The following is a 23,719-nucleotide window of genomic DNA, read 5'->3' as shown; positions in this document are numbered from 1 at the left end:
TGCAACTACACATATGTCATTACAGAGAATGCATAGCAAGCTATTCTGACAGATGAGAATTTTAAGATGCTCTGCTGGAGGTTTACTTTTATCTTGCTTCAGTTATGATTGCCAGAGACAGTGACGGGAAAAAATAAATAAATTAATTATATACCAGTGGAGTTGTCTAGTCAATTTTCAGTTTTGGTCAACATTCAATCTCAGGTGGAACAGTAAACAGTCTCCTCTGACAGGTCTCTGCATTGCAGCATATCTCATCACATTCTCTATTACATTTCAAATCTGAATCTCCATTAATGAGAAAATCTGATTAAGTGGACACATGATGATAGATTATACTTCCACTATAATGATTCTTTATAAGGATTATTTCATTTTATTCGCAAGAAAGTTCATTAAAACAATTTTATAGATAACTTAGATTTTTTTTTTTAACTGAGATACTGCTGACAACCTACATGCAAAAATTAGGAATTCAAACTATTAACTTATTAAAGTTACCTGTGCATAGAGTTTGAACTTGCTGACAGCATGAACAAGATACAGTTTGGCCTCATGCTGTGCAGAATTACAACCCTCTCCATTATTCTCCTTGTTTGCTTCATCTTCTGGGACAAGAGCCAGAGCAGAGCACACAAACTGCTCCAGTGTCTCTCCTGTGGGAATCTGGCAAGGACACAAGAAATTGATGAGTATTTCAAGAGCCTTGCTGAGTGTTAGCTCTCCTATCAACTTACTTATCAAATGAAAATAAGAATAGCACTTAGCCTTTTCAGCAAGAACAAAGCCCATCTCACCCAGCCTCACATTCCCAGGCACATACTTCAAAGTATTCCACTAGCAGGTTGCTGTATAAAATACCAGTGGCCCCATTAGGGTGCTCATACAGCATGCAGAATGATGAGACACGTATATGCAAGGAATTTTCATCTTGTAGCTACACTAGTATTGCCACTTCTACAGTAATTTGCACGCTGGTACTGAACTAACTTGACTATGACACCGCACCCTTACAGTAAAATAACTATATTGAAACAACTTCAAAAGTATAAAAATTACTGATATAAAAAGCACTTAGTACAATGATGGATCTTCACCAGTCATTACATACAGCAGACTAGTTTTAAATTGAGGTTGGTGGGTTTCAACAGAGTGGCCAAGAAAACAAAATTTTTTCCTCATAGACTAATTTTTAAATTCTGTGATGAATGATTTCTTATTCACAAGCCAATAAATTGTGATGAATAATTAAATATTCCCAAGCCTATAATTATTAAAGCTTACAGAAATAATGCCATACATTTTAATTCTGGTATTGCCTTTCTGAGATGCTTTGCATTCTTCCTCCTTTCAACATTGACTAGAGAATTCATAAAAAGCTTTGCTGTGTTTTGACACCAAACAAAATGGGGTGTTAGATACAGAATTGAAGTGCTCCAAACAAATATTATCCAGGTTTCCATATTTGCTTTCATAGTTTTTGATGGTCTTCAAAGTTTAACACAAGAACAAAATATTGAGATACTAGTTTAAATAGTTACCAAGTGAATAGCCTGGGATTTCACAGTCAGCCACAGTTATCAAGCTGCAGTTGAATGCAGTTCATTTGGTCAAACAGGCCATCACTGATATTTCATTAAAAGGCCATTCAAAAGTCAAGGGGTTTTTTTATAATTTATCAGTTTGTTTAAAACTGCTATTTTTACAATGAGCTCTTCTGGAGTATAACTCTAAACAGAACAAACAGATTTCACATAAATACCAACATGTTCTATTAAAGAAACTGTGGACTTAAGCACAAATTCAAAAGTCGTTTCCAGTTTTCTGCAGCCAAACCAGACCACCACAACAGACAACTTTGGTGTAGAGGATAGGTTGCCCTATCTGAAGAAAGAGATTTTCTTCTAGATGTGATGCATCACAGGCTATTTGATTAAGAACCACTAAGACAACTCAGTCTAGTACATTCATATCAAGATTGCACAGCTGAAAAGAAAGGACTCTTGGTCTCCCTTAATTTACACACAGAAGAGACAGGCATTCTTTGTCCAGCAAATGAGATGACAAGTGCTGCCAGACAAGCTAATCCTGTCAGACTCAAACCAAGGATTTGGTTTAAAAGCTTAGTGAAGCAATCCTCAAAAGTCTCTACTTGATTGGTTAATAAACACAGGACTCTGCCATACACAGTTGTTACTTCAGAGAAACATTCATTAGTGTATAAAACTGGACCTATCAATATCTTCATGTGCACAGATTTCAGCTAAAGCTAGTCTTTTATTTGATGGGAATGAAGCTAGGATATTTAACAACCTTGTAGCTGCTTCACAAAGCTAAGACTCTGTAACACAGGAAAATACATTCAGGGTACAAATAAAAAAATATTGAAGAGTTAGACACTGAAATTTTCAACTGATTTACCTCTGTTAATTGTGCTGTATAACTTAGCAGCTTCTCAACATGAGTGCCATCAAAACCAAACCTGGATTCAAGTTCTGCTTTCACAGCAAGCGGATTCCACAAAACATCCCCAAAAGAAAGATTGTATTGAAAACCTGAAAGAAAGGAAATCTTTTCTTTATGTAATTAATTCTTTTTGTTCATGTTGTTTCTTGGTGGTTCTCACTTGTTGTGATCCAAGTACCATGTTCCCAGCTTTTTTGAGGACAGCAGGATGCATGCACTGGAACATAAATTTACCTAGAATAAAACCCATGACTGCACTAGTGGTAAGGTCAGTCAGTGTGATGGCATTTCAGCAGCTGATATGCTGATGGTGGGACACCCCTGCATAGCAATTGTCAGCAAACTCAGCAGGGTGACATTCTGAACTGCACAGAGGCATGCAAGGTGTGTGTATGGACTGGATGTGAATCACTAATGAGAGTGACAGCAATGGGAGAATAACAGAAATGCCAGAGAAATCAAGTTCATCCTCTGTACAAGGACTCCAGCACATCAGCTCTGTCCCACATCAGCCTTCACTTTTGCAGGTGAAATGGGATTTAGACTGCATATTACTCTTAGCCTGACTTCCACACCAAGCAGACAGTGGTACCTATACATTGTGTGCTTCAGCTTGCCCATGAAACTTGCTCCTGACCTTTTCTGGTTCTCCTGGGGCCAGCCTACCTTCTCCAATAAAACTCATCTTCCATGGTGAAGCAGCAGATGGAGAAATGTAACCCTTCAGCTGACAGAAGAATTTATGAGAACAGAAAAATGAAGCTTAAAGTAAACCAGTCATAATGCTTAACATGCATGTCCAAAAAAATTGCTGTCCTCCTATCAAATGGAAGAAATTGTCCCTTGCTTTGGTTTAGTCTGTCTCCAAAATTCATTGGTAAACCATGATCATCCTAAACACTGTGTATTAGACCATTTATCTGCTACTTTGTTTATCTGATAGTTGCCTGAGTCTGATAAAATTTAGTAATCATTATTTAAAAATCAGATCAGTAGAGAAGTAGGTTAGCAGTACAGCAATACAGTTTAGTCTCGGCACATCAGGAACTCAGCAGAAGGCCCAGCAGTTACTATCATATATTTCCAGAATGCTTATTAGGAAGTTCAAGGAATATCTGAAGCAAATTTCTTACCTTCTAAGCTCCTATCCTGCACTGATGCAGCAGTCAAATTCAGTGCCATTTTCACCACTTCATAGAAACTTTGGCCCAATGGCATCATAGCTAAATCCTTCAGTGATGTTAAGGAACTGAAAGTAGAAAATAAAACAAAAATCAAGCCCTCTATGCACCCAAAGACCTGAAAGGATTTGCTGGAAAGAGCCAACCTTCAAGCAAATGAGTAATAAAACACTTTTTTACTGTTGAACAATTAACCAATTGAGATTTTACAGTTAGAGTATCTCAAACACAAATGGAAGTTTTACAATTAGTGTATCAGTCAATTTCCATTAAGGAATTAAGGAAATGTGTCCTGAGAGGACCAATGCACTCTAAAAAAAAAAAAATTAAAACAACATAATACTTATTCTCAGAAGAGGTTAAACAAAGTGCATTACAGAATGCACTGATAAAAATATATCTATTGAATTTCTTACAAGTCTCTGTCACCTTAGCTGTGAAAAAAAATTCTCTGTTAATATAACTTAAAATTTATGTTGAATTTGCCAGTTATTTCCTACCAAGTAATCCTTTCTTATTATGCAAATAAGAATCCAGCTTTCCAGAGTGGATCATCAGTTTCCAACATTCATAAAAAGAAGAAGAAAACAAACAAACAAACAAACAAAAAAAAAAATCAGCCCTACCACAAAAACCCAAAGCTAGTCACTTAGATGTGAAAAGTTCTGTTTAAGTACCTCTGAGAGACACAGCAAAACATGGTACAGATCTGAAAGTGGGAAACGTAAATAAAGAGCCTTTCTACTGGCTTAATTCTGCCTTAGAAAGGACCACTAGGATGTAGTATAGTAATACAAAATTAGTCAACAAACAAGCATTGGGTTTTGTGGTTTGCTTTCCAAATTGCATTACTGAGGGTAAATTTGGTCACTGAAGGGCACAGAAATCTTAAAAAACCCCAAGCAAATGTAAACACCAAAACCCATATGTAAACATCTGATTCTCCTATATAGTTTTGCATGTTAGTAGCTCAGAGAACAAGGTGAAATAAGGTTACAAATTACTCAGGCATAAGGGAAAAATAATTAAATTTTAAAAATCTAGCACCAATATAGGTGCAATCCACATATTATAAGAGAAACTTGTTTCCCAGCCTGAAAAATAGTTAGGCCATCATATCCTTCTTCTCTAGGTGGACAGCTGTTTTTGTGGATTTTCTTTGATTTGGGTTTGTTTTTTAATTTAAAAAAAGCACAGTGGGACGATAAAGGATGGCAGAACAGCACAGTAATTTCTCATTCATTATCTCTGAACTCCTGCTTCCCCATGGTCTAAGGCTGGTGAGGTACATGACCAGTCTAGCACAAGCACCCAGGGTCAGAGGGCTTCTCTTGCTTTATGACTGTTATTTGACTGCAGTGACAATTGCCCATCAACCTACTACAGCAAACAGCCTACCCTGGCAAATACATATCCATCTTTCACCTAATAATGACCTTATTTTACTGAAAATTCCTGCTGATATGTGTCTTGGTCTATGCTTTAACTCTATGTCTTCCTCTGAACCCAGCTGTCCTTGACGTGATTCAGAACAGTCTCTGGGACGTTTTCCTTATTGTTTCATTTCTTGCAAGAGAGCACCTAAAGCTATTTTGACAGCAAGAGGCTGAGGAAACAAAATTGAGTAATTTTCCTGATACAGACCAAGAACTACAGACATTCAGATCTGATTAAGATCAAAACTATTATTTTCTTATATTCATATGTATATGCTCTGTCTTTCAAAGATTCCCAAAATATATTACAAGTTTCAGTCATATTATGTGATGGGCTTTTCAGGCATTTCATCATTTCAGGTATTGCTAACATGGAGCTGCTTAACAAAGACTGAGGGCATCTCTGTTGAGTTTGGCAAAGATGCAAAACATAGTTACAAAGGAATCAGTCTGGGTGAAAATTCCTAACAAGTTTTATAAAAGATTTTTTATTTTATAAAAAATCTGGTAATGAGAAGAAAATTTTAGCCTCTTTACAATGTAAAGGATGCCTATTTTATTAAGTAGACAGTGAAAAGAACAAGAATTGCAGAGAAAATTTTAAAACAGAGCACTTTAAAGAATGTGAAAGTACTTACTTTTGAATAACTTTAAGAAACTGTGTTATGGTAGCTAACTCATCTTCTGTATAAAAGCTGTTCAGTTCAAGATGAGGGAGTGAATGCAGGAGGTTCCAGAAATATGGTTGCTTGTACAGATTTTCTGCTCTAGAAATAATTTTCTCTGCTTCATTCAAATCCATCTTTAGGTGGGAAAAAAAAAAAAAGTTACATGCTAGAGTTCCAATAACAGAAGAAAAAAATAAAAAGAAAAAAAAAATCAGGTGCCTGTTATTTCCCTGACCCTCTTGAAGTTTAAAATATTCATAATATTTTTCTGAATGTGAAAACATACCTCTAGATTTATCAATATATCACATTATTTTGGTGGTATTTTGAACTCATGGAGGCTTAGTTTCTGATATGTCTCTCTGCTCCGATGGAGAAATGGAGCTGGAAGTAAAGCCAAGGCATCTCTTTCTGCTCAGAAGTGTAACCAAGGGAAGGATTATCTTGGAGCTCTCAAGCCCTGCAATGAATGGGACTGCCCAGGCCTTGCCATTCTTGCCTCACAGCTCTTTGCAAGGCTTGTAGGGGTCTCAAACAACAACTTATAAGAATGGGTCTTTAAAGGTGACCTGCCTTGGATAAAACAACTTCTTTCATAGGACTACACAATATTTGCTACTCAAAATTAATGTCTCACTAGGGCTTTTTTACACAATAGTGACATGAGCATGCCTTATACAAAAAGACTCTTATATGTACACAAACTCGGTTTCTAACAATGATAATCTACTGTCAAGTCTAATATTTTCTTAATGTTGAGAAATACATTCTTTCTATTCTATATTGCATTCCAGAAATGAAATTTCATGTTGATATGGCTCCTTTCAATCAATGAGATCTATGAGCAATTAAAATTGCCGTCTAATTTCAAGTTATAAACAGGAAATCTAGGTTTCATGAAATAGTAGTAACAATCAATCAAATATGGAAAAAAATACATTTGATAGATGCACCTTTAAATTGCTCCTAATAAACAAACACCCTTCAAATAGTTGTGGATTTCAGCTACTAACAATCTACACTTGTTCAAAAAAGTTATCTAGAAACCATTGAACATCTATCAAATTTACAAGACACCGTTTTTTTCCTTCAAACATTTTTTTTTTAAGATAGTCTCCTTAAACTTGACAGGATACAAATTTCTAACCATTATAATAAAGATCCTCAAATCCCAGAACTGTAATCTAGAAATAGACTGTAAAAATACTTACAGTAAGAAAAGTGGTGATGTTATGGAGCCCTGTAAAATTAAATATTTTCCTTTAAAAAGAAATATTAGTAGCTTTAGAAAAATCTATATTGTAAATAAGAGCAAGCAGTACACAAAGGATGTTTCTAGAAAAGTAAAAGCACATGAAGCAACTAGTACCCAAAGAAAGTGGTCCATTTGATTTTCTGTTCTTCCCAATACTTTTACTGTAATCACAAAAACAATTTAAAAGACATTTCTTACTCTTCAATTTTTTTTGTGAGGCAAAAGCATCATGCCAACACTACATGAATGTCCTAACTACCAGAAGCCAGGCACGTAAACTGTGATTTCACCTAAATCTTTCTGCTTGAAAAGAGCCGGAGGCACAGGGTAGTGGGAGGTGCTCAGTGCCCCCTGGTACAGCAACAAGGCTGTGCAGCGTGGTAAATAGGTATGATTCGTGCTGACAGAATTGAAACAGTAATCAATATTGATACAGTAGTTAATATTTGGAAATAATAAAACAGTTAAAAGGTGTAATGCCAAGAAAGAAAGGGAGAGGAGAGATTCCACCCCCTCCCCCCTTTTCCTGCAGGTCAAGGCAGGAAAACAAGAGATAACAGTTACTAAAAATTAACAGAAAGAAGGGAAAATCTGGTTGCATTTTCTGGTCCCAGGAAAATGCTAATTATATGAGATTTATTGCTTTGATGCTTAAACATAATATTATGTTAGTTTTGGCTTATATTATACTAGCTTGGTGCGCATGCGTAACCCAAAGGTGAATTAAAGGACATTGAGGAAAAGGAGAGCCTTCATCAGAAAACAACCCCCAAAAAGTGGTGCGACCACCAAGACAAGTGGTGGAGCATGCGCGGTAAAGGTGGTGATGAGGGCAGAGGTAGAAGTGTGATGAATGGAAAATGGGAGGAGATGGCCTTGGCACATGGCATATAAGGGGGGAGTCTTCACTTGGCAAGCTCGTACGTGAGGTGGCAAGGGTCCAGAACCCTGCACTCCGTACCCCGCTGTTATCTTTTGCTTATGCGCTGTTATTGAAAAAAATTATCCCTTATTTTAATCAAATTATATGGTCAATATTTCAAGTGTATCTGATTTTAAGCATTTTTCTTAACTATTCAATTAAAATTGTGGCTACTTCTAATATTGTTTGGGGGTTTTTTTATGATGGGATAATTGGGCAAATATAACAGCAGTATGGGTGGAAATGGAACAGGAGACCCCGACCCTGCTATTTCCAGTCTCACTCTTTCTGTGCAAGACTGAAAGTCACATAAGGCGAGAGATATTGTTGTTTTCCATTCCTATACTCTTTAGTACAACAGAAAAACACAGGGAGGGAGCATTAAATCTCATAAACTACTTTTGAATGCATGTTAGAAAAAGTAACCTTGTACTCTGATTTTAATCCTCATGTTTTAAGCTTTCCTCTCATTGTTTTCATAACTCTCAAGTATAAAAGGGCACACTTTTAGAAAGCTACATTTTTTCTCTGATAATGTTGATGGCCACTGTGTTGGCAATCATAAAAGTGGGGGTTTTTTAGCTAAAATTTCAGTCGCCTACTTTTATTTCAAGATCAAACTATTATTTTGTTTGATGTCTATCACTAACCAATAGGCAAAGAAATTAATTTTTAGAAAAATCGCAGCTTACCTGAGAGCCTCGAGTTTTCTTCCCATAGCTTTTCTAAGGCCATAGCTTTCTCTGTAGTATCAATAAATTCCTTTGCAAGTTCTTCTATCTCTTCCATGAAGTCCAGATCAGGTCCAGTGGCTCTCTCTGGACCACGTTGAGGGCTTGCACTATTTTTTGACAGAAAAAAAAGGGACAGGTAACACACTGAAATCAAATAGCTGAAAAATGTGTATATGCTCACAGCAGTATTCTAATAATTTTTTTAACAATTATGAATTTATATAATTTCTATTTAGTTCAGTTCATTAACATGCAAGTTGCAGCACTGGGTCTCAAAACCACAGGAAAGTGGGCAATGAAAAATTGCTGAGGTCACTTATGCCAATTCTGGCAGCAGCCAAGAACAGACATGTCCAAAAAGTCTTTAATATTTCTGAACACACTCAACTTTTCTCCCCTGGACTATCATGTGTTCTGGTGGCAATTCTTTGATGAGAAAGTTCAAGCTTTCCTATCGCATCTAAGGCAACAATTTGTTTTTTCAAATACACACAGCAACGGATAAAAAGAGTATTTTATTCTTACTACTGGCTTTTTCCTTATTTTAGCTTGCAGACATACCACTGGTAAATGTTATCTCTATCACATTGCTATCTGGCGACTAGTCAACAGCACAATTTCCTAACAATACTTTTAAATAAAACCAGAAGTCAGAGTCATTTAAATGCCTCTTTACGGGACAAAATTACTTAGACCCTCCTAAAACACCATAAACAAGGGAATAATTATATTTAGCATGTTACTAGGCAGTTGCATTCTGTTTTATCTAATAGGAGATTAAAATTATCTTAAGAGCTAGAACCTGTCTAGCAAAAACATTGCTATTTTGCATCAAAAAACAAATTAACTGTCACAGAATCAAAGAATGAGTCCAGTTGGAAGGGACCACAGTGGTCATGTGGTCCAACCTCCCTGCTCAAGCAGGATCATCCCAGAGCACATGGCACAGCATTGTGTCCAGATAGTTCTTGAATATCTCCAGTGAGGGAGATTCCACAGCCTCTCCGGGCACCCTGTCCCAGTGCTCAGTCCCCTTCACAGTAAAGTTCTTCCTCCTACTGCAGTGCAACTTCTTGTCTGTCAGTTCTGCCCATTGCTTCTTGTCCTGTCTCATTTACAAAAATATAATAAGGAGTTTCATTCCTTTCCCATCGAGCTTATATGCCAATACTTGCTTTCACCACAATTTTTACTTATTGAAAGAAAAGCCTAATGAGATCAATTTACCAACCAAAGAAAGCTATCAGTCACCACTTTCTCATTCTCTTATTTCTCTTTCCTTCCCTCCCCAAATCCTCATTTGTTCAGACACTCCCAGAGCTGTTTGCAACTTCAAATTAAGGGAAACAAAGAAAATTTCATCTTAAAATAACCAAGTTCTTAATTGTTTCAATACAGCTTATTTTGATTCCAACTTGGCCAACAGACAACACCGTCTTTCACCATCCTCAAACTTTAGTGGGCTAAATGCAGAACAATACCTCAACATATATATTTCCCTTTTAAATGGAGTTTTAAAAAGCAGCTTTCTGTTGTTTAGAAGGTGGGTGTTTGGGAGACTAGAAGTTGCACTCAAGCTGTTGTGTTTGAAAATCACCTCATAAATTCCAATATTACTGAAACTCCCAGTGCCCAAAATTTCAGACAGCTGAGAATACTTGTGTTTGGCAAAGAACTGAAACACTACCTACATACTGAAATCTTCCTAGCACTCTGTTTTTTGAGCATGAACAAGACATCAGCATTTGATCAGAATAACAGAAGCCACAGTCAGAAAATTAAAAAACCAAAACTCTAGCTCACTTGCCATGGGATTTTTCACAGGTTTTTGTTGTCTTTGGGGTTTTTTTGTGGGGTTTGGAGAGAGTGGTTGTGTTGGGTTTTGTTGGGGTTTTCTCCCAATAGTTGCTGAACATAAAATCGGAAACTAAACTCTCCAAAGAAGATAATTTAAAATAAAAAGTGTTCAGAGGAGTGCAGAATTTCAACCCACATTGTTTGCCCTCCAAACTGGACCCAAGCCTTGCATCTCCATCTACAAATGTCCTCATTTTAGAAACATTCTAAATACCAAACAGCAATGCACGGGGGAAAAAGGCCTTAATCACATAGGAGCCCTCAGCAGGACTCAATGCTGTCTCCAGGGGATGCTGGGGCTGCCTGGCCTCCCTACCAGCTGCAGGGGGCACAGATAGCAGTGATGGAAGCAATCAGTAATTCTTTCCATTCTATCCCCATCATCAACTCTGCTGTACCTTGGATCTGCAAAGCTTGGATTGATAAACAGCAGGGAAAACAATATAAAAGCATCCTCTTGGCACTTAATTTATGTGCTTTAGCCACTTGTTTGATGCACAGCAGAAGCACATTAGATAACACAGGTGTATCACTTGGTGAGAAATTTATGTTTTGGGATTTTTAGTGTGTTGTGGATGGAAGCAAGATGGATGGCACAGGGTGTCATCCTGGGTTTCTTCTTCATGCTTCTTCCTTCTTCTTCATGGGTTTGGGTGGCATTTTGCAATTGGGCAGAAAAGTTCACATTGTGGGCTCTTTGGGATCAGTTATAGGGTTAAAAGGAAAAATAATCTAGGTGTCAGTTCCTAATTGGATAGTTTAGTCTTAAAAGAGCTTGTAAAAAGAGATTGTTGGCCATTTTGCGCTTTCCAATGAAAAGCTGCCAAACTCACAGTAGTGAGACTGTTTTACTGATAAGAAAAAATAAACACCTGAGTCCAAACACAAATTACTGTCTCAAGTGCCTTCAATCCAGACCCAGAAAAACTGAAAACTGGTACCCCCACAAGGTCCCACAGAGCACATGGGGCCACAGCATTCCTTCCCAAGGAGATTGGGAAGACGCAGACTAGAAATATTAAAGAAAACCTCAGACAGCACTTGGAGCATGGCAGCTCTGAAGAGCTACAGAGCAAAGTGCAGGAAAATCAGGTTGATAGTGAAAGTGGAGAGGGAGATGAGAAACTCTAGGGGGAAGTAGATACTTGGAGTACGGTAAAAAGCAAATCCAAGGCATAAGGCCTAGCTATTACAGAAGAGAAGGCACATGTGCCTTCTCAAGCACATGAAAGACCCACAGAAATGCCACTTTCCTAAGAACAAGCCTCTCAGCAGCCCAAGAGCAGCTGTTTTCACATGCTGGCTGTGAGCTGTGTGAGCTATTAGCTTTGTGAGGATTTCACAGTCAGCTGCCATGTCAGCTAGCTGCCATTTGTGACCCTCTTTGGCCATCAATGCCACAGACCTGCCTCTCACTATTCTTGGATCTGAGCACAGCCTCTATTTGAAGGGGAAATGGCAATAGGCATGACATTGGTTTTATGAAACACATAACACTGAGCACAGGCTCAGTTTTATGAAACACATTAAATTATTACAGAGGTCTTACTTGCTTAATAACTGTGTTAAGATTAAAGGATTTTATATATTTTCAGAATGGTACTAGAGGACTACATTTAGCCCCTAATTAGAGTGCTACAAGTTACTACTGATCTCTTAATTCAGCACAAGTTACACAAAATTGCAGGAAGATGTCAGCATCTTGCCAGAAAGATAAAAAACTACACTTTAGAACCAGCTACAGAAACAGTCAAAGCAAACAATTTCCTGTGAATGTGCCAATAAAAGTTCTTAATTGTGTTACTGCTACTCTCCCAAAGAGCCTTCAAAGCGTGCTTTCTGAAGCAGAAGGCAGCACTAACTCATTTGTGTGTGAATGTGTAAAGGAAGTCCAGCAGCCATTCCAAGGAAATTCCTAGCAGCAGTTCCTAGGAACAATAAAGAGAGGAAGCAAGGGATAATAAAAAGGACAAAAGGAGGAAGCAGTGATTTGTAGGAGAGGACATACATAATTAGAACTGGGGTGTTAGAAGAAGGGGTTGGGGAATTTATATATAAAATTGCATTATTGTCCATGGAAGTTCTTCCTTCAACTGTACATTTCCACACAGTTTGTGAGAACAGAAATGAAACTAAAGACATACATTGGTACAAACTTTGAATGTGACAAAATACTGCAAAAGAGCAAAAAGATTGCATCTCTTTGAGCATGTAAAAGCAATTGTTATTTCCTAAAGCCATGACTCAGAAACATTAATTCTGTCCAATTTACTCAGTTACTCAGGATAACAATAAGAACATTTCAGAGTTCATCTGAGAACTCAGCTGTGATGTGAAATGCCTGATGACAACAAGAACATTTCAGAGTTCATCTGAGAACTCAGCTATGATGTGAAATGCCTTTTAGACTAGTGATTTTCATAAGCATCTCAGCAAACTCTTCTCAACCTCACCCCTGTCACCACATTAATAATTTCTCTCTAAAATTGCAAAGCCCCATCTGGCTTTCATTCCGCACTATATCAGGGTTATAAGCCTGGAGACATCAATACCAGTACACATGCTGGACAATAACATACTGTGTGTCTCTCACAGAAAGATCTTTCTCTTCCATGTAGATACAATTATAATCTTCCTAAAATGCAATGGACTAAAATATATAACAAACTAAAAAAATGTATTCTTCTTAATTTGCTCCAGAGTACTGGGAAATCATGATGTTTCCAAGCACATTCATGGAATGTGTGGGTGTAAGGCCACAGGACCCCTGGGCTGTGTCTTGTTTTCATGATCTCAGTTTTATACTGTGCTCCGCTAAGATGAGGTGGGGGGTGGAACATTCTGGAAAGAGCAGGGAAAAATGTCCTTTGCCACAGGAGCTCCTGAATACTTCCTTGTTCCTCTGCTCTGAGAGGGGTGGGTGTATCAGGCTAGGGAATCATATCAGCTGCCGCCAGCCAGCAGCTTTTGCAGTGGATGAAAAAAGGAGCAAGGAGCACAACCACAGAGCTCTTGCAACTGGATGCTTTCCAAAGCAGCAGAGGAGGTGGCAGATCTTGCTGCAAATCAAAGCTAATGTGATTGTAGGTTAATCTTCTCACCATATCACAGGCAGCTGCCTAAAGGCACAGGGACACATCTGTGAGGGCATGGCCTGCACCAGAATAACTTCACCCTGGGCTCAGCCCCTCCATGGGGGGTGCTGGTCACTGACAAATGGCTATTTGTGGTTTATGGATTCCATGGAAGCTCCAGCAGTAGTCACAGAACTGCTTCCTCCCAAAGACAACTACTACATTTCAAAGTGATAGCACCAAAGTGTTCCATACTGTGAAAAAAATGGTCAAGTGTCCATGCAAACCGTGCAGTCTCTGACTCTCTCTTAATAAACATAACATTATTGACATAAAAAATGTTCCTTTATCAGACTTATGGATTGATATCCTTGAAGGGAAGATAATTGCTATTACTGTTCCTATGACACCCCATCTCTCCTGTCAACAGGGACTGGATTCAGTTATGTTTGACTGATCAGAATGACAGTCTATATTCCTAAGGCTGTTGGCAGCCAGCATAAGTCAGAGCAGCCCTGAGGTTGATTTAATTTATACTGATGGACCTGGTGGAACAGGCTGACCTCAGAATGAACTTCATCCTACCTTTTTAGTCTTTTTCCTTACCTAGGCTATATGCTACTCAGTGCAGCCTATTGAGTGCATAAATATGGATAAATGCATGCATTTTATTTTTCACTTGAATAATTGAAAGCCACTGAATAATTTCCCTGATTCTTAAATAGGTCTAAGTCTGCCTCCAGGAAATTCTTTCCTGATTTTCTATTGAGCTGGAACATAATTTGGGCAGTTCAGTCAAAACAGTGTAAATAATCATGCAGAGCAGTCAATATAGTTCATAGTTTCTAGAGATTTAACACATTTAGATGGCATCTGAACTAGTGATGTAAAAAAAAGCTATACTTTTAGGGAATTTTTTTTGAAGGCTAGAGTTAGGGTAACTCTTTAGCCCAGTAATATAGAATTTCTACTGCAAGTAAGAGGCTACAAGCTTTGTACTGAGTTTGAAAGACCACAACACAGGGGCTGGCCACCTTTGGTTTGCCTGAACTTGTTTTCATTTTGACTTGGGTTTGCTTTACCTTTTTATTTTTAATTTTCCTGGCCAAACAACTCTGACAATTTGTTCTGTTTTCACTTGTGATTGCATAACACCATCATAGTTTTATACAGATAGAAGGAGCAAGTGACCATTCAGCGCAAAACGAGATATTTATGGCTAACAAGGCAGTGCAGAAGAACACAGGCCCAGTATAATAGATGAGGCCTTGAGAGGTGGGACAGAGATGAACTGCACTGTAATATAATACTGGAGTATCTGGGTTGATAAGAGGTGGGGCACAGGCTGGCTCTGAGGGCCATAAACAAGCCACCAGTGTTTAGTTAAAATTCAAAACTGTAGCTGGACAAGGCCAATTTCCAAGCATCAAGAAAAAAACAACATGTAGCTAACATTTGTAAAAGATATCATATACATTCTGGTGTACCACATAAATTTGAATTTATCCCAGAGCTGCAGACCAATGGAAACAAGCGAAGTATAAAAGCACACTAGCAAACACAAGTGACCCCAAGTGCACCCTCAAGTGAAAAAATAAGCCATCAACACCACATTCCTCCAGGAAAAGTAGTGTACATCATGACTTGCCATAACAACCTCATCTTCATCCATCTGCAGCTGTTTACATGACCCAGAGTGCCAGTGGAAAGGAGAGCATAACCCCAGAGAAAAGACTGGAAACTCAGTGGTCATGTAACAATTTTAGCTGTATTAATGGGAGGAAGAGGCTGAGAAGAATTTTAATAGGGGTATTTTTGTGTGTAACTATCTTGTGTAATAATGCATCTTGACTAATACTGGCTTAGATTGTTAAGATTTCAATTCTAGAAACAAATTCTACCTTATGTAGAATGTGTTTGCCCATAAACAGGGTTTATTTTGTATGGTCTTACATTCAATCAACAGTTCTGTAATGTACAAATAACTGAAGCAGACCACCTAGATCAATAGAGGAGCGTTACGGCCTATTACTGTGATACTAAAGCTTTCCAACTTGCTGTATGCTAAATTTATTGCTACCTATAAACCTCTACAATAATAAACCATAAATATTTAATTCTCTGACACACCTGGCTCAGCTCTCTAAGATTTTTTGATAGATACTATCCATTTTCTAGGAATAAACCTACAGATGTAAATGTATATATTCTGATCAGCTGACCCTAATTTGACTTTATTGTTATATATTTTGAAAGGCTGTTTATGACTATACTCTTCAGCCAGTTTGCATAAATGTCTTTGCATCTCAACCATTTTTGGAGTAGATGAAATTACTTCATTTCTTAAAGAAAAATTCTTTTTGAAATAAATTGTTTTTTCTTTCTGCATGCTAGGATCCTGTGACAAGGACTTCTAATGGGTAACTTCTTCCAAGTTCTTTCTTATTACAGAACTTCTGCTATTCCTTGTTGGCTTTTTGTGGGTCTTATATGAAAGTTATTCTTGTTTTGCTTTTCTGGGTTCACTTATCCCACCATGTATCCCATCCAAACTATTCAAAGTTTAAATCCACATATAATTTTGGTGCTCTGCTTCACTCACATATAATAAAAGACTCTCTGGCAAAGGATAAAAGTATGCTCTGACATGGTAGCAGCAAAAGGGAAAGAATATGACAAGGTATACAATTTCACCCCCAAAGAGTGTTCAGTGGCCAAATCCAGCATGAAATGCCCAAGAAACGTAAACAAAAATTAGCAAGAGGTACGACTAAGGCCTTACACCTTTTGCAGTCATAAGAACACTGAAGGAAGCTTTTAGCGCAGAGTAACATTGCTTGTATTTTTCCTGTCTGCAAGGCAGCAAGAACCTGCCTTTCTGTAAAAGCAGATGCAGTGTGGCGGTGGCAGCTCTGTCACCTCCCGTAACTCACCCAGAGCGGCTGTGTCTCTGCGCTGTGTAGCTGGCATTCCTGCACCTCGAGCCCACGTTGCAGAAAAGGCTCCGCAGGAAGGGATAAAGGCCCCCACTCGGTAAATCACGAGCTTCTAGGTAACCTGAAACCAAGCAGCAGCAGAAATAGGACCAGTGATATTGCATTTGTAAACTGTACCATCACATTGTGCTCCCTTATCCCAAAAATCCTCTTTGTCACCTGCAAGCAATGAAGGTGTATCAATGCCAGGTGTCTCATTTAAGAAAAATTCTGTCATCACAGAAAATGAGTAACCTCTGTGTCAGGTTGGGACAACAAGCTCCATGTGACACTTGAGAGCAATCTTTGAAAAGCTAATTTTCCTGGTAGTAACATTATTGCAGTATCATATGGTTGCAGTATCATATATAGATCATGTGACCTGGATTGGAATATAGACTTCTGCACAAAGTGGTATTTCCTCTTTTTTCACAGGCTTTCAAAAAATGAAGGAACAAAAAATGAAGGTGTTCAGCAATGTTGGAACATGCATCAATCAAGACTCTTTAAACAGCCATTTTTCCATATCTCTGGAATTATCCACAGCTCTCCATAAAGTAAACATATATAATGCAGGCTACATTCTCTCCAGATAGTTCACTCTACACATCTAGAATTGTTTCACCAAACTGATTTTTAATGTAGCTAAAGCTGGTTTATCCCCATTTTACTGGCATTGGTGAATAACATAATAATAAACTGAATGAAGTTATATTTTGACAAGATAAAAGCAAAAATAGCTTTATAAGGTGGAGGGAGTCATAACTTTTGAAGTGTTAAAGGAAATGGAAGAATTTAACAACATATAAATTCTCAGTCCTAGGAAGTGAGTAGGGGTAAGGTTCATCTTGTCTAATTATTTTTTGTAAATATCCACCTCTGAGGCAGTCATCTAAACTCCATTACTCTATAGAAAGCAACAAAAAAAACTAAAACCCAAATAATCTCCCTTACTACAAAGCTTATGTTTAAAAGTTGTCTTACCAAACTTAGAATTTCTTTCCCACATAAATACAGCTTCCTCAGATCTGCAGCTGGACAAGATTAAATCCCACTCTAGGACTCTATCCATTGACTCCACTACATTTAAGTCCCACTTCTAGCATGTGTTTAGTGTTTGCTAGATACTTCTACAAGTAGAGGCAACCAAAATAGAACACAAGCAAAGCAAAACATACAGTTTTCCTTGTATTTTGGGGGCTCCTGGAAGCGGATGGCAGCTAGAATCAAGAAAAGTACACATGGCCACAGTATTTCAGTGAGAGAGAGGACCTGAAAAAGGAAATCAGAACATCAGTCTATAGAACATAGGGTTTGGGAACAAATCATTAAAATTCATATGTCATTTACTTTATAATAAAAACAATAAATATCCTCCCTACAACTATTTAAGGAAGAACAAGACCATTAAAGCAAACTAACAACTGAAACTTCTATTTTAAATCCTTATAACTGTGAAATGCACTTCTTTCAGAACAGAAAAGTATTTTTCATTTCAGTTTATACTGTTTGTAGATACTTTCCTCAGGTCAAGACAAAGACTGGCAAGGTGGTGATGGTGACCTTCAACTTTCCCATACCTGAGCCTCCTAAGACGCCAGCAGCATCCTGTACCTTGGTGAAATTCTTCATGCTCCCTTGAGCCCTTCCTGGTGGCAGACCTCCTTGTCCTTCCCTGACTCCCTGGCTGCTGCCATTACACCTTTTCTGTCACCTGCACTCAAATGCTCTCCAAAAGCCACCCTCTCCATCTCCAGGAGGGAAGACCAAGTGAGACCAAGCTAACAGGCCTAAGGGTGCCCACAGCCACACTTCTCATATCCCAGTGTTCTCATTTCCAGGGCCACAAGGACGAGGCACACAAGCCAACCACAGCAGGGCTCAGATTTTGAGTGTTGTCTTCTCTGAGCAGAGTGCACATACACAGAGCACGTTCATGCCTCTGCAGAGAGGGCACAAACTCTCAAATGGATTGGAAGGAAGAAAAAGAAACACCAAGAAAAGCAATTGTGCCAATTTTCAGCAGCAGAAAGGAGGAAACAGCCATTCAGCCAAGTTTCAAAAGGCTCCTAGATTCACTGATAACAGCATTAGGAAAGTGTGAATAGGGACAGAAACACAGTAGAAGTGACAGCCATGCTGAAGGTCTCCAACTAGGGGCTGTTAACTTCTCTGGAGCATACAGGGGATTTTATTTCTAAACTGCCAGAGTTGAGCCAAATCCCATCACAGAAGTAAATTTGGACATATCAGAAAAATGCCTAAGAACCATAACATAAGAACAAAATCCAGTGGCTGAGTCTTCCCTGTGAAGAAGGACATCTATGCTGGACATGAAAAAAGAAATTAAAGGTTTCCTGAAATTTAGGGAAATCGCCATTTATCTAAACCGATCACACTCAAAACAGTACAGAAGCCAATCTAATAAAAGTAGAGATGGTTATTTCAATCTTTCAGGGATCAGCAAGGGCCAGCTGCTCCCCACGGTGCAGGGATCTGTGTGTAACAGTGCCACCCAGCAGGGCAGGGTCCCCATCCCAGGGAGCCCAGAAGGGGAGCAGGACAAGGCCTGCCATCACAGCCAGCCTTAACCAGGAGTCCAGATCCTTGGTCAACATCACAGCAGTTCAAGCCAAACAGTGGCCAAGCACAAGGGCTGAGCCAGAGAGCAGTATGACTCCAACTTCTCCCAGGCAGGAGGGCACAGAAACCCAGTTTTGGCTTGGGCTGCTCAGAGTCATTAAACTTAGTAGAGGCCTAGAGCCCTGACAGCATCCTCCCCTCCTTGGCATATTCATCCCCATTCCTCCTGCCTGGGACCACATGGAGGGCCTTGCCATGGAGCAGAGCCATTGCTGCAGAATGTCCTTGGGCTCTCTGTGGGGAATGGAGCCAGCTGCAGCAGCTGAGGGAAGGGGCACTGCAGAGGACACTTGGGAGGGGATGTCACTAGGCTGCCCACGAGGGGCTGGAAAGGGGGCACACAGCTATCCAGGTGTCCCTGGGGGCACACACCATCACCAGAAGAGCCCACAGTCAGTGGCTGGGGGAAGGTCCCACAAGAAGTTCAGGTGGGAAGTTTTATAAGGAAAGGGCCCATCCCAGGCTGGGCTCCCTGGTGCCACCTCAGGGCAGAGGACAAGCCCAGCTTGCAGCCAGGGCACAGCCAAGCCAGCTGCTCCTGAAGGGCAGGGAGCCAGGAGAGTGGCAGGGCAGCAGGGCCCCTGTCAGGAAGGGCGTGGCCAGCAGTGCCCCCGGGAGGCTGCAGGCTCTGCTGGGATCCAGATCTCCAGATGATCCAGGGCTAAAGCTGAGCCAAGAATGAGGGTCAAACGTAGCCCTGCCATCTCTGGCATAGTCCATGGGAGGAGGGTTCAGCTTGGATAGGGACTGCTGCTCCTGCTGACAGGAATTTGGGATAAGAACTGATAAGGCAGCTACAGAGGAAACGACAGGTTGGAGGACACGATGAACCACCAGCATGCTGCAGGCATTAAGCACGCAAAACTGATCTTAAGAAGTAAGTTATTTGTTGTAAACATGTTAAAATAATGCTGCTGTATAAGGCTTACTTGTGTTACAACAGGAAAAGTGCCCACAGAAGGTCCAAGGAAAGAGCATTTGTGACATTGCAGGATTGCAGTCCCTGCACAGCTGCTTTGCCCAGGCACTGAGGGGAACTGGAGCCTGAGCGCTCATGACATTCTGGGGAGATGCACCTTGGAGGAATGGTGAGTTTTGGTAACAGAGCTGATTAAAAACATCTGATTTTAATTCCAATTGTCTTCTAAACTAGGGCATCAGAATTTGGGAATCATATTTCATCCTTTGCCTAGCTACAAATTTGGATGGTAATAAACATTATTTAAACAGAAGTTAAGAAATGCAGTGATAGAAAATGAGAGTAGTATATTTGCCTGGTAGTGAGTATCTCCTGAGCTTCTAGAATCTGTAGTTCTGAAGTAAAAACTTCTGAAAACAGAAATGTGTCTTTGGCACAACTGCAATTTCAAACTCCAACAAGTGAAAACATACAAAAGAGCCTTCCCTGCCTTTGAATCATGTTGATAGAAGGTGCTGATGCCAGCCTGAATTTCAGTCACAAGAACTGTTCCTAACAGAACTCTCACATCTGTCACAGCCCCTGCACCCTTCACTATGTAATATGGACTAATGTCACATGGCACTCAGGACACCTTGCTAGTTCAACAGCCCTCTCTTCTCTTCCAGCCCTAACTACTGATAAATAGCCATGAGGAGAAAATTGTCTTATACATACAGATCTATATGATTTGGAATAGAGCTGAAGCACATCAGACCTTTCAGGAGGTGCTTCTCTCTTCAGATTCTCAAGGGTCTCACCACCTCTGCGCAGGTGGACAATGCATCTGGATTTCTCCTCCTGTACTGCAGATGGAGCTCCTTCACAGCTCAGTGCTTGCACAGCAGCACACAAGGAGCTTGTGCAAGTTCCCCAGGGCAGCTTCTGCCTCTCAACAGGCAGAACGAAGTTTGCTTTGGATCACCCTTGTAATTACTGGCTTGGAGAAGTCTGCTTCTTATTGAGTTCTCTATTCGGGAAATCTACCGATTAGACAAACTTACAACTTATATGAGTTAAGATTTTTTTTTTTTTTTTCCTTCAGAAATATATGAAGGAACACTGCACAGAACAAGAGGAGAAATAGATCCACGTGCAGGAAAACAGGAGATACAGAGAAGCCACTTGATGCACACCGATTGAATATAAGAACTGTTCAGGCATGGAGAAGAATATGACCAACAGCATCCTTCCCCCAGAAATATATTTTATATTAGAAAGCATCACTTTCATTAATCTGGGGAAGAAATTCCTCTCTAAATCACTATTTTATTGAGGCTAAATATTTCTGAATCTGAAAGCTGTGAGCTTATTTAATTGAAAGAATTCTATCCAAACAGCCAACATGCTTCACTGCAAATTCCCACATCATTATAGACAAGTGAAATCTGTGTGAAACTATTAATTGAAGTGACCTTTTTTCCCCACAAAAATGATCTCTCACTTGAGAAAATTCACTTCCTTCTATCCAAAAAGTTTGTTTCCATCTCATTAAAGGGAAAAGACATCTAATTTTCATAATTTTAGTTTTGACTTCTGTCCAAGCAGCTGCCACATTGTTTTGCATATTGGAATTGGAAAGGTTAAATCAGGCTTTGGAGAGCAGATAAGAAAGGAAATTTAGAGGTTTATACAATTTTTAATACACAATACATTCCCTGTATCTAGACTTTGATCACAGTCATGCAAGCTTTCTTACATTACATATAAGCACCTGTAATGTGAAGAAAATTGATTTTTTCCCTTGCCACTGCTAACCAGCACTGCTAGTATCTAATGTTAATTAAAAGATAAGAAGTGGCTCTTCAAAACTTTTATGACATTTGTCTCATTTTCAAATTGGAGCATTGCTGTATTCAGCCATTTTAGAACTAAAACAACACATTCTCTACTTGGGTTTTCAACAATTAGGTAACAAAAGGCAAAACAAGTACCACTTGCAGCCAGCCTGTCCTTAACAATCTGCAGTGAAAAGGGAAAATCAATAGACACACTCTCTCCAATACTGAATACTAATATTAATATTTCCAGGTACTAAAAAATTTTAAATATTCCTTTTTTAATTTTTTCCAAACACTTACCGGTTGCCTCACACGGCAGAGCCAATTTTTCCAGAAGAGAGCCTTGAATTGGTGTATAGCGTTCCCCATATCTTCTTTTCTTTCCTTCACCCCCTTGCTGAGTGGACTTTCTAACTCAGAATCATCTCACCAAGCAGTCCAAACGTACTATTCAGAAGCTGATCGTGAATAGTGCAGGAGATTTGCCTGCTTCCTCAGAAAAGATGAGATTATGTTTCTGTCTCTTGTTTTGCTTTCGTTGAGGAATCTCATCTTTCTGTTTTTCTTCTCAGTGCAATGAACAGTAAGGGGATGGGTTCATAGAAATGCCTTCAGGCTGCTTTACTCCACAGCATACATTCTGCACTTGTTTCTACTTTTCTGGAATAAAAATGGATGTAAAAAATGAAGGGGTGGGGAAAGAATATGTAACACATATTTATTATTTTGCAAAGTTTTTTGACTTTTTGTCACTTTAGTGTTTATGTCTGTTTGTTTGCTGATGCTTATATTTTTGAAAAAAAAAATAGGAGGAAAATAAATAGGAAAATAACTCTGTTTCACAATATAGCCCTGAAAATGTCAGTTTGCTTCTAGAACATCCTTATAAGTACACATCTAGCACTGTAGTGGTCCCAATGCATCATCAGATGACTGTTGAATTTTCTCTTCTGGAGGATGTATGTCTGACAATTCATTCTCCTTTACCTACATAGAGGGGGCATATTCCAACAATAAAATCTCTGTTAATGAATTGCCACATGCCACTTGGGATGAAAATCAGTCTTTCAGCAGCAGTTCCTTCAGCAAAGAGGTGGGAGAGCAATTCCTTCTGCAGAAGGGGAGAGTGTGCAGACCTGTGGTAGCAGAGCCAGTGGGAGACCCAGCAGGAATCTGGTGGTGTAGAGGATGACCACCCTACCCACCAGGAAGGACATCATGAGCAGAGGAGTAAACTTTTGGGGCTTTTTTTGTTCCACACAAATGAATTGCCTAAGAATCTGATCCCCAAAAGCTCTCTCTTATGGTCAATAGAGACACATAATACAGCCATTATATAAGGTAATTCAAACCACCTATAATCTCAGTAATGATTCACACACACAGGATAGCATGATGCCTGAACAAATATTCTTTATTTCTTATTATTGTTGAGTAAATTGCATCATTGCACTTTCTACAAATGTATTCCTATTGAATGAAAGACACACCCTAACATCCACAGCTATTTTTCCCCATTAAGAGTAAAATCCCTCAAAATACAAAATTTTTTGCATACAGAAGTCAACAAAGAGGAATCCAACTTCCATTAGATTTAAGCCAAGGCAGCAATTTTAAAAGTTAATAAATCTGCTGCTTCTGCAATGGAGAACTGCACATCTGCAGGTCTAATTAGTTGTGCCAGTTTCTATGGGATGAGGATCAGCTAGTGTTTGGTGCCTCAGCTTCCCTTTCCCAGGCTTTGGATTTGGGTCACCCAGCATCAGTTT

At 39.2% G+C, this 23,719-nt stretch overlaps 1 protein-coding gene across 1 annotated transcript in view; it reads right to left on the bottom strand.

Annotated features, from left to right (window-relative positions):
- Positions 1-22,319, bottom strand: part of ABCA13 (ATP binding cassette subfamily A member 13) — a 168,767-nt gene extending 146,448 nt beyond the window's left edge. The window contains exons 1-9 of the mRNA XM_064703447.1: positions 22,251-22,319; positions 17,747-17,840; positions 16,527-16,650; positions 8,621-8,769; positions 6,963-6,991; positions 5,722-5,885; positions 3,600-3,715; positions 2,422-2,555; positions 502-666 (exon numbers count right to left, since the gene is read on the bottom strand). Of these exons, the coding sequence (XP_064559517.1) occupies positions 502-666; positions 2,422-2,555; positions 3,600-3,715; positions 5,722-5,885; positions 6,963-6,991; positions 8,621-8,769; positions 16,527-16,650; positions 17,747-17,840; positions 22,251-22,319 (1,044 nt within the window). The remainder of the gene's footprint in view (positions 1-501; positions 667-2,421; positions 2,556-3,599; positions 3,716-5,721; positions 5,886-6,962; positions 6,992-8,620; positions 8,770-16,526; positions 16,651-17,746; positions 17,841-22,250) is intronic.
- Between the last annotated feature and the right edge of the window lie 1,400 nt (positions 22,320-23,719).

Source organism: Zonotrichia leucophrys, chromosome 2 (genome assembly GCF_028769735.1).
Source record: "Zonotrichia leucophrys gambelii isolate GWCS_2022_RI chromosome 2, RI_Zleu_2.0, whole genome shotgun sequence".
NCBI lineage: Eukaryota > Metazoa > Chordata > Aves > Passeriformes > Passerellidae > Zonotrichia > Zonotrichia leucophrys.
The sequence above is the reverse complement of the archived record's forward strand: the minus strand, read 5'-3'. Positions and strand labels throughout refer to the sequence as shown.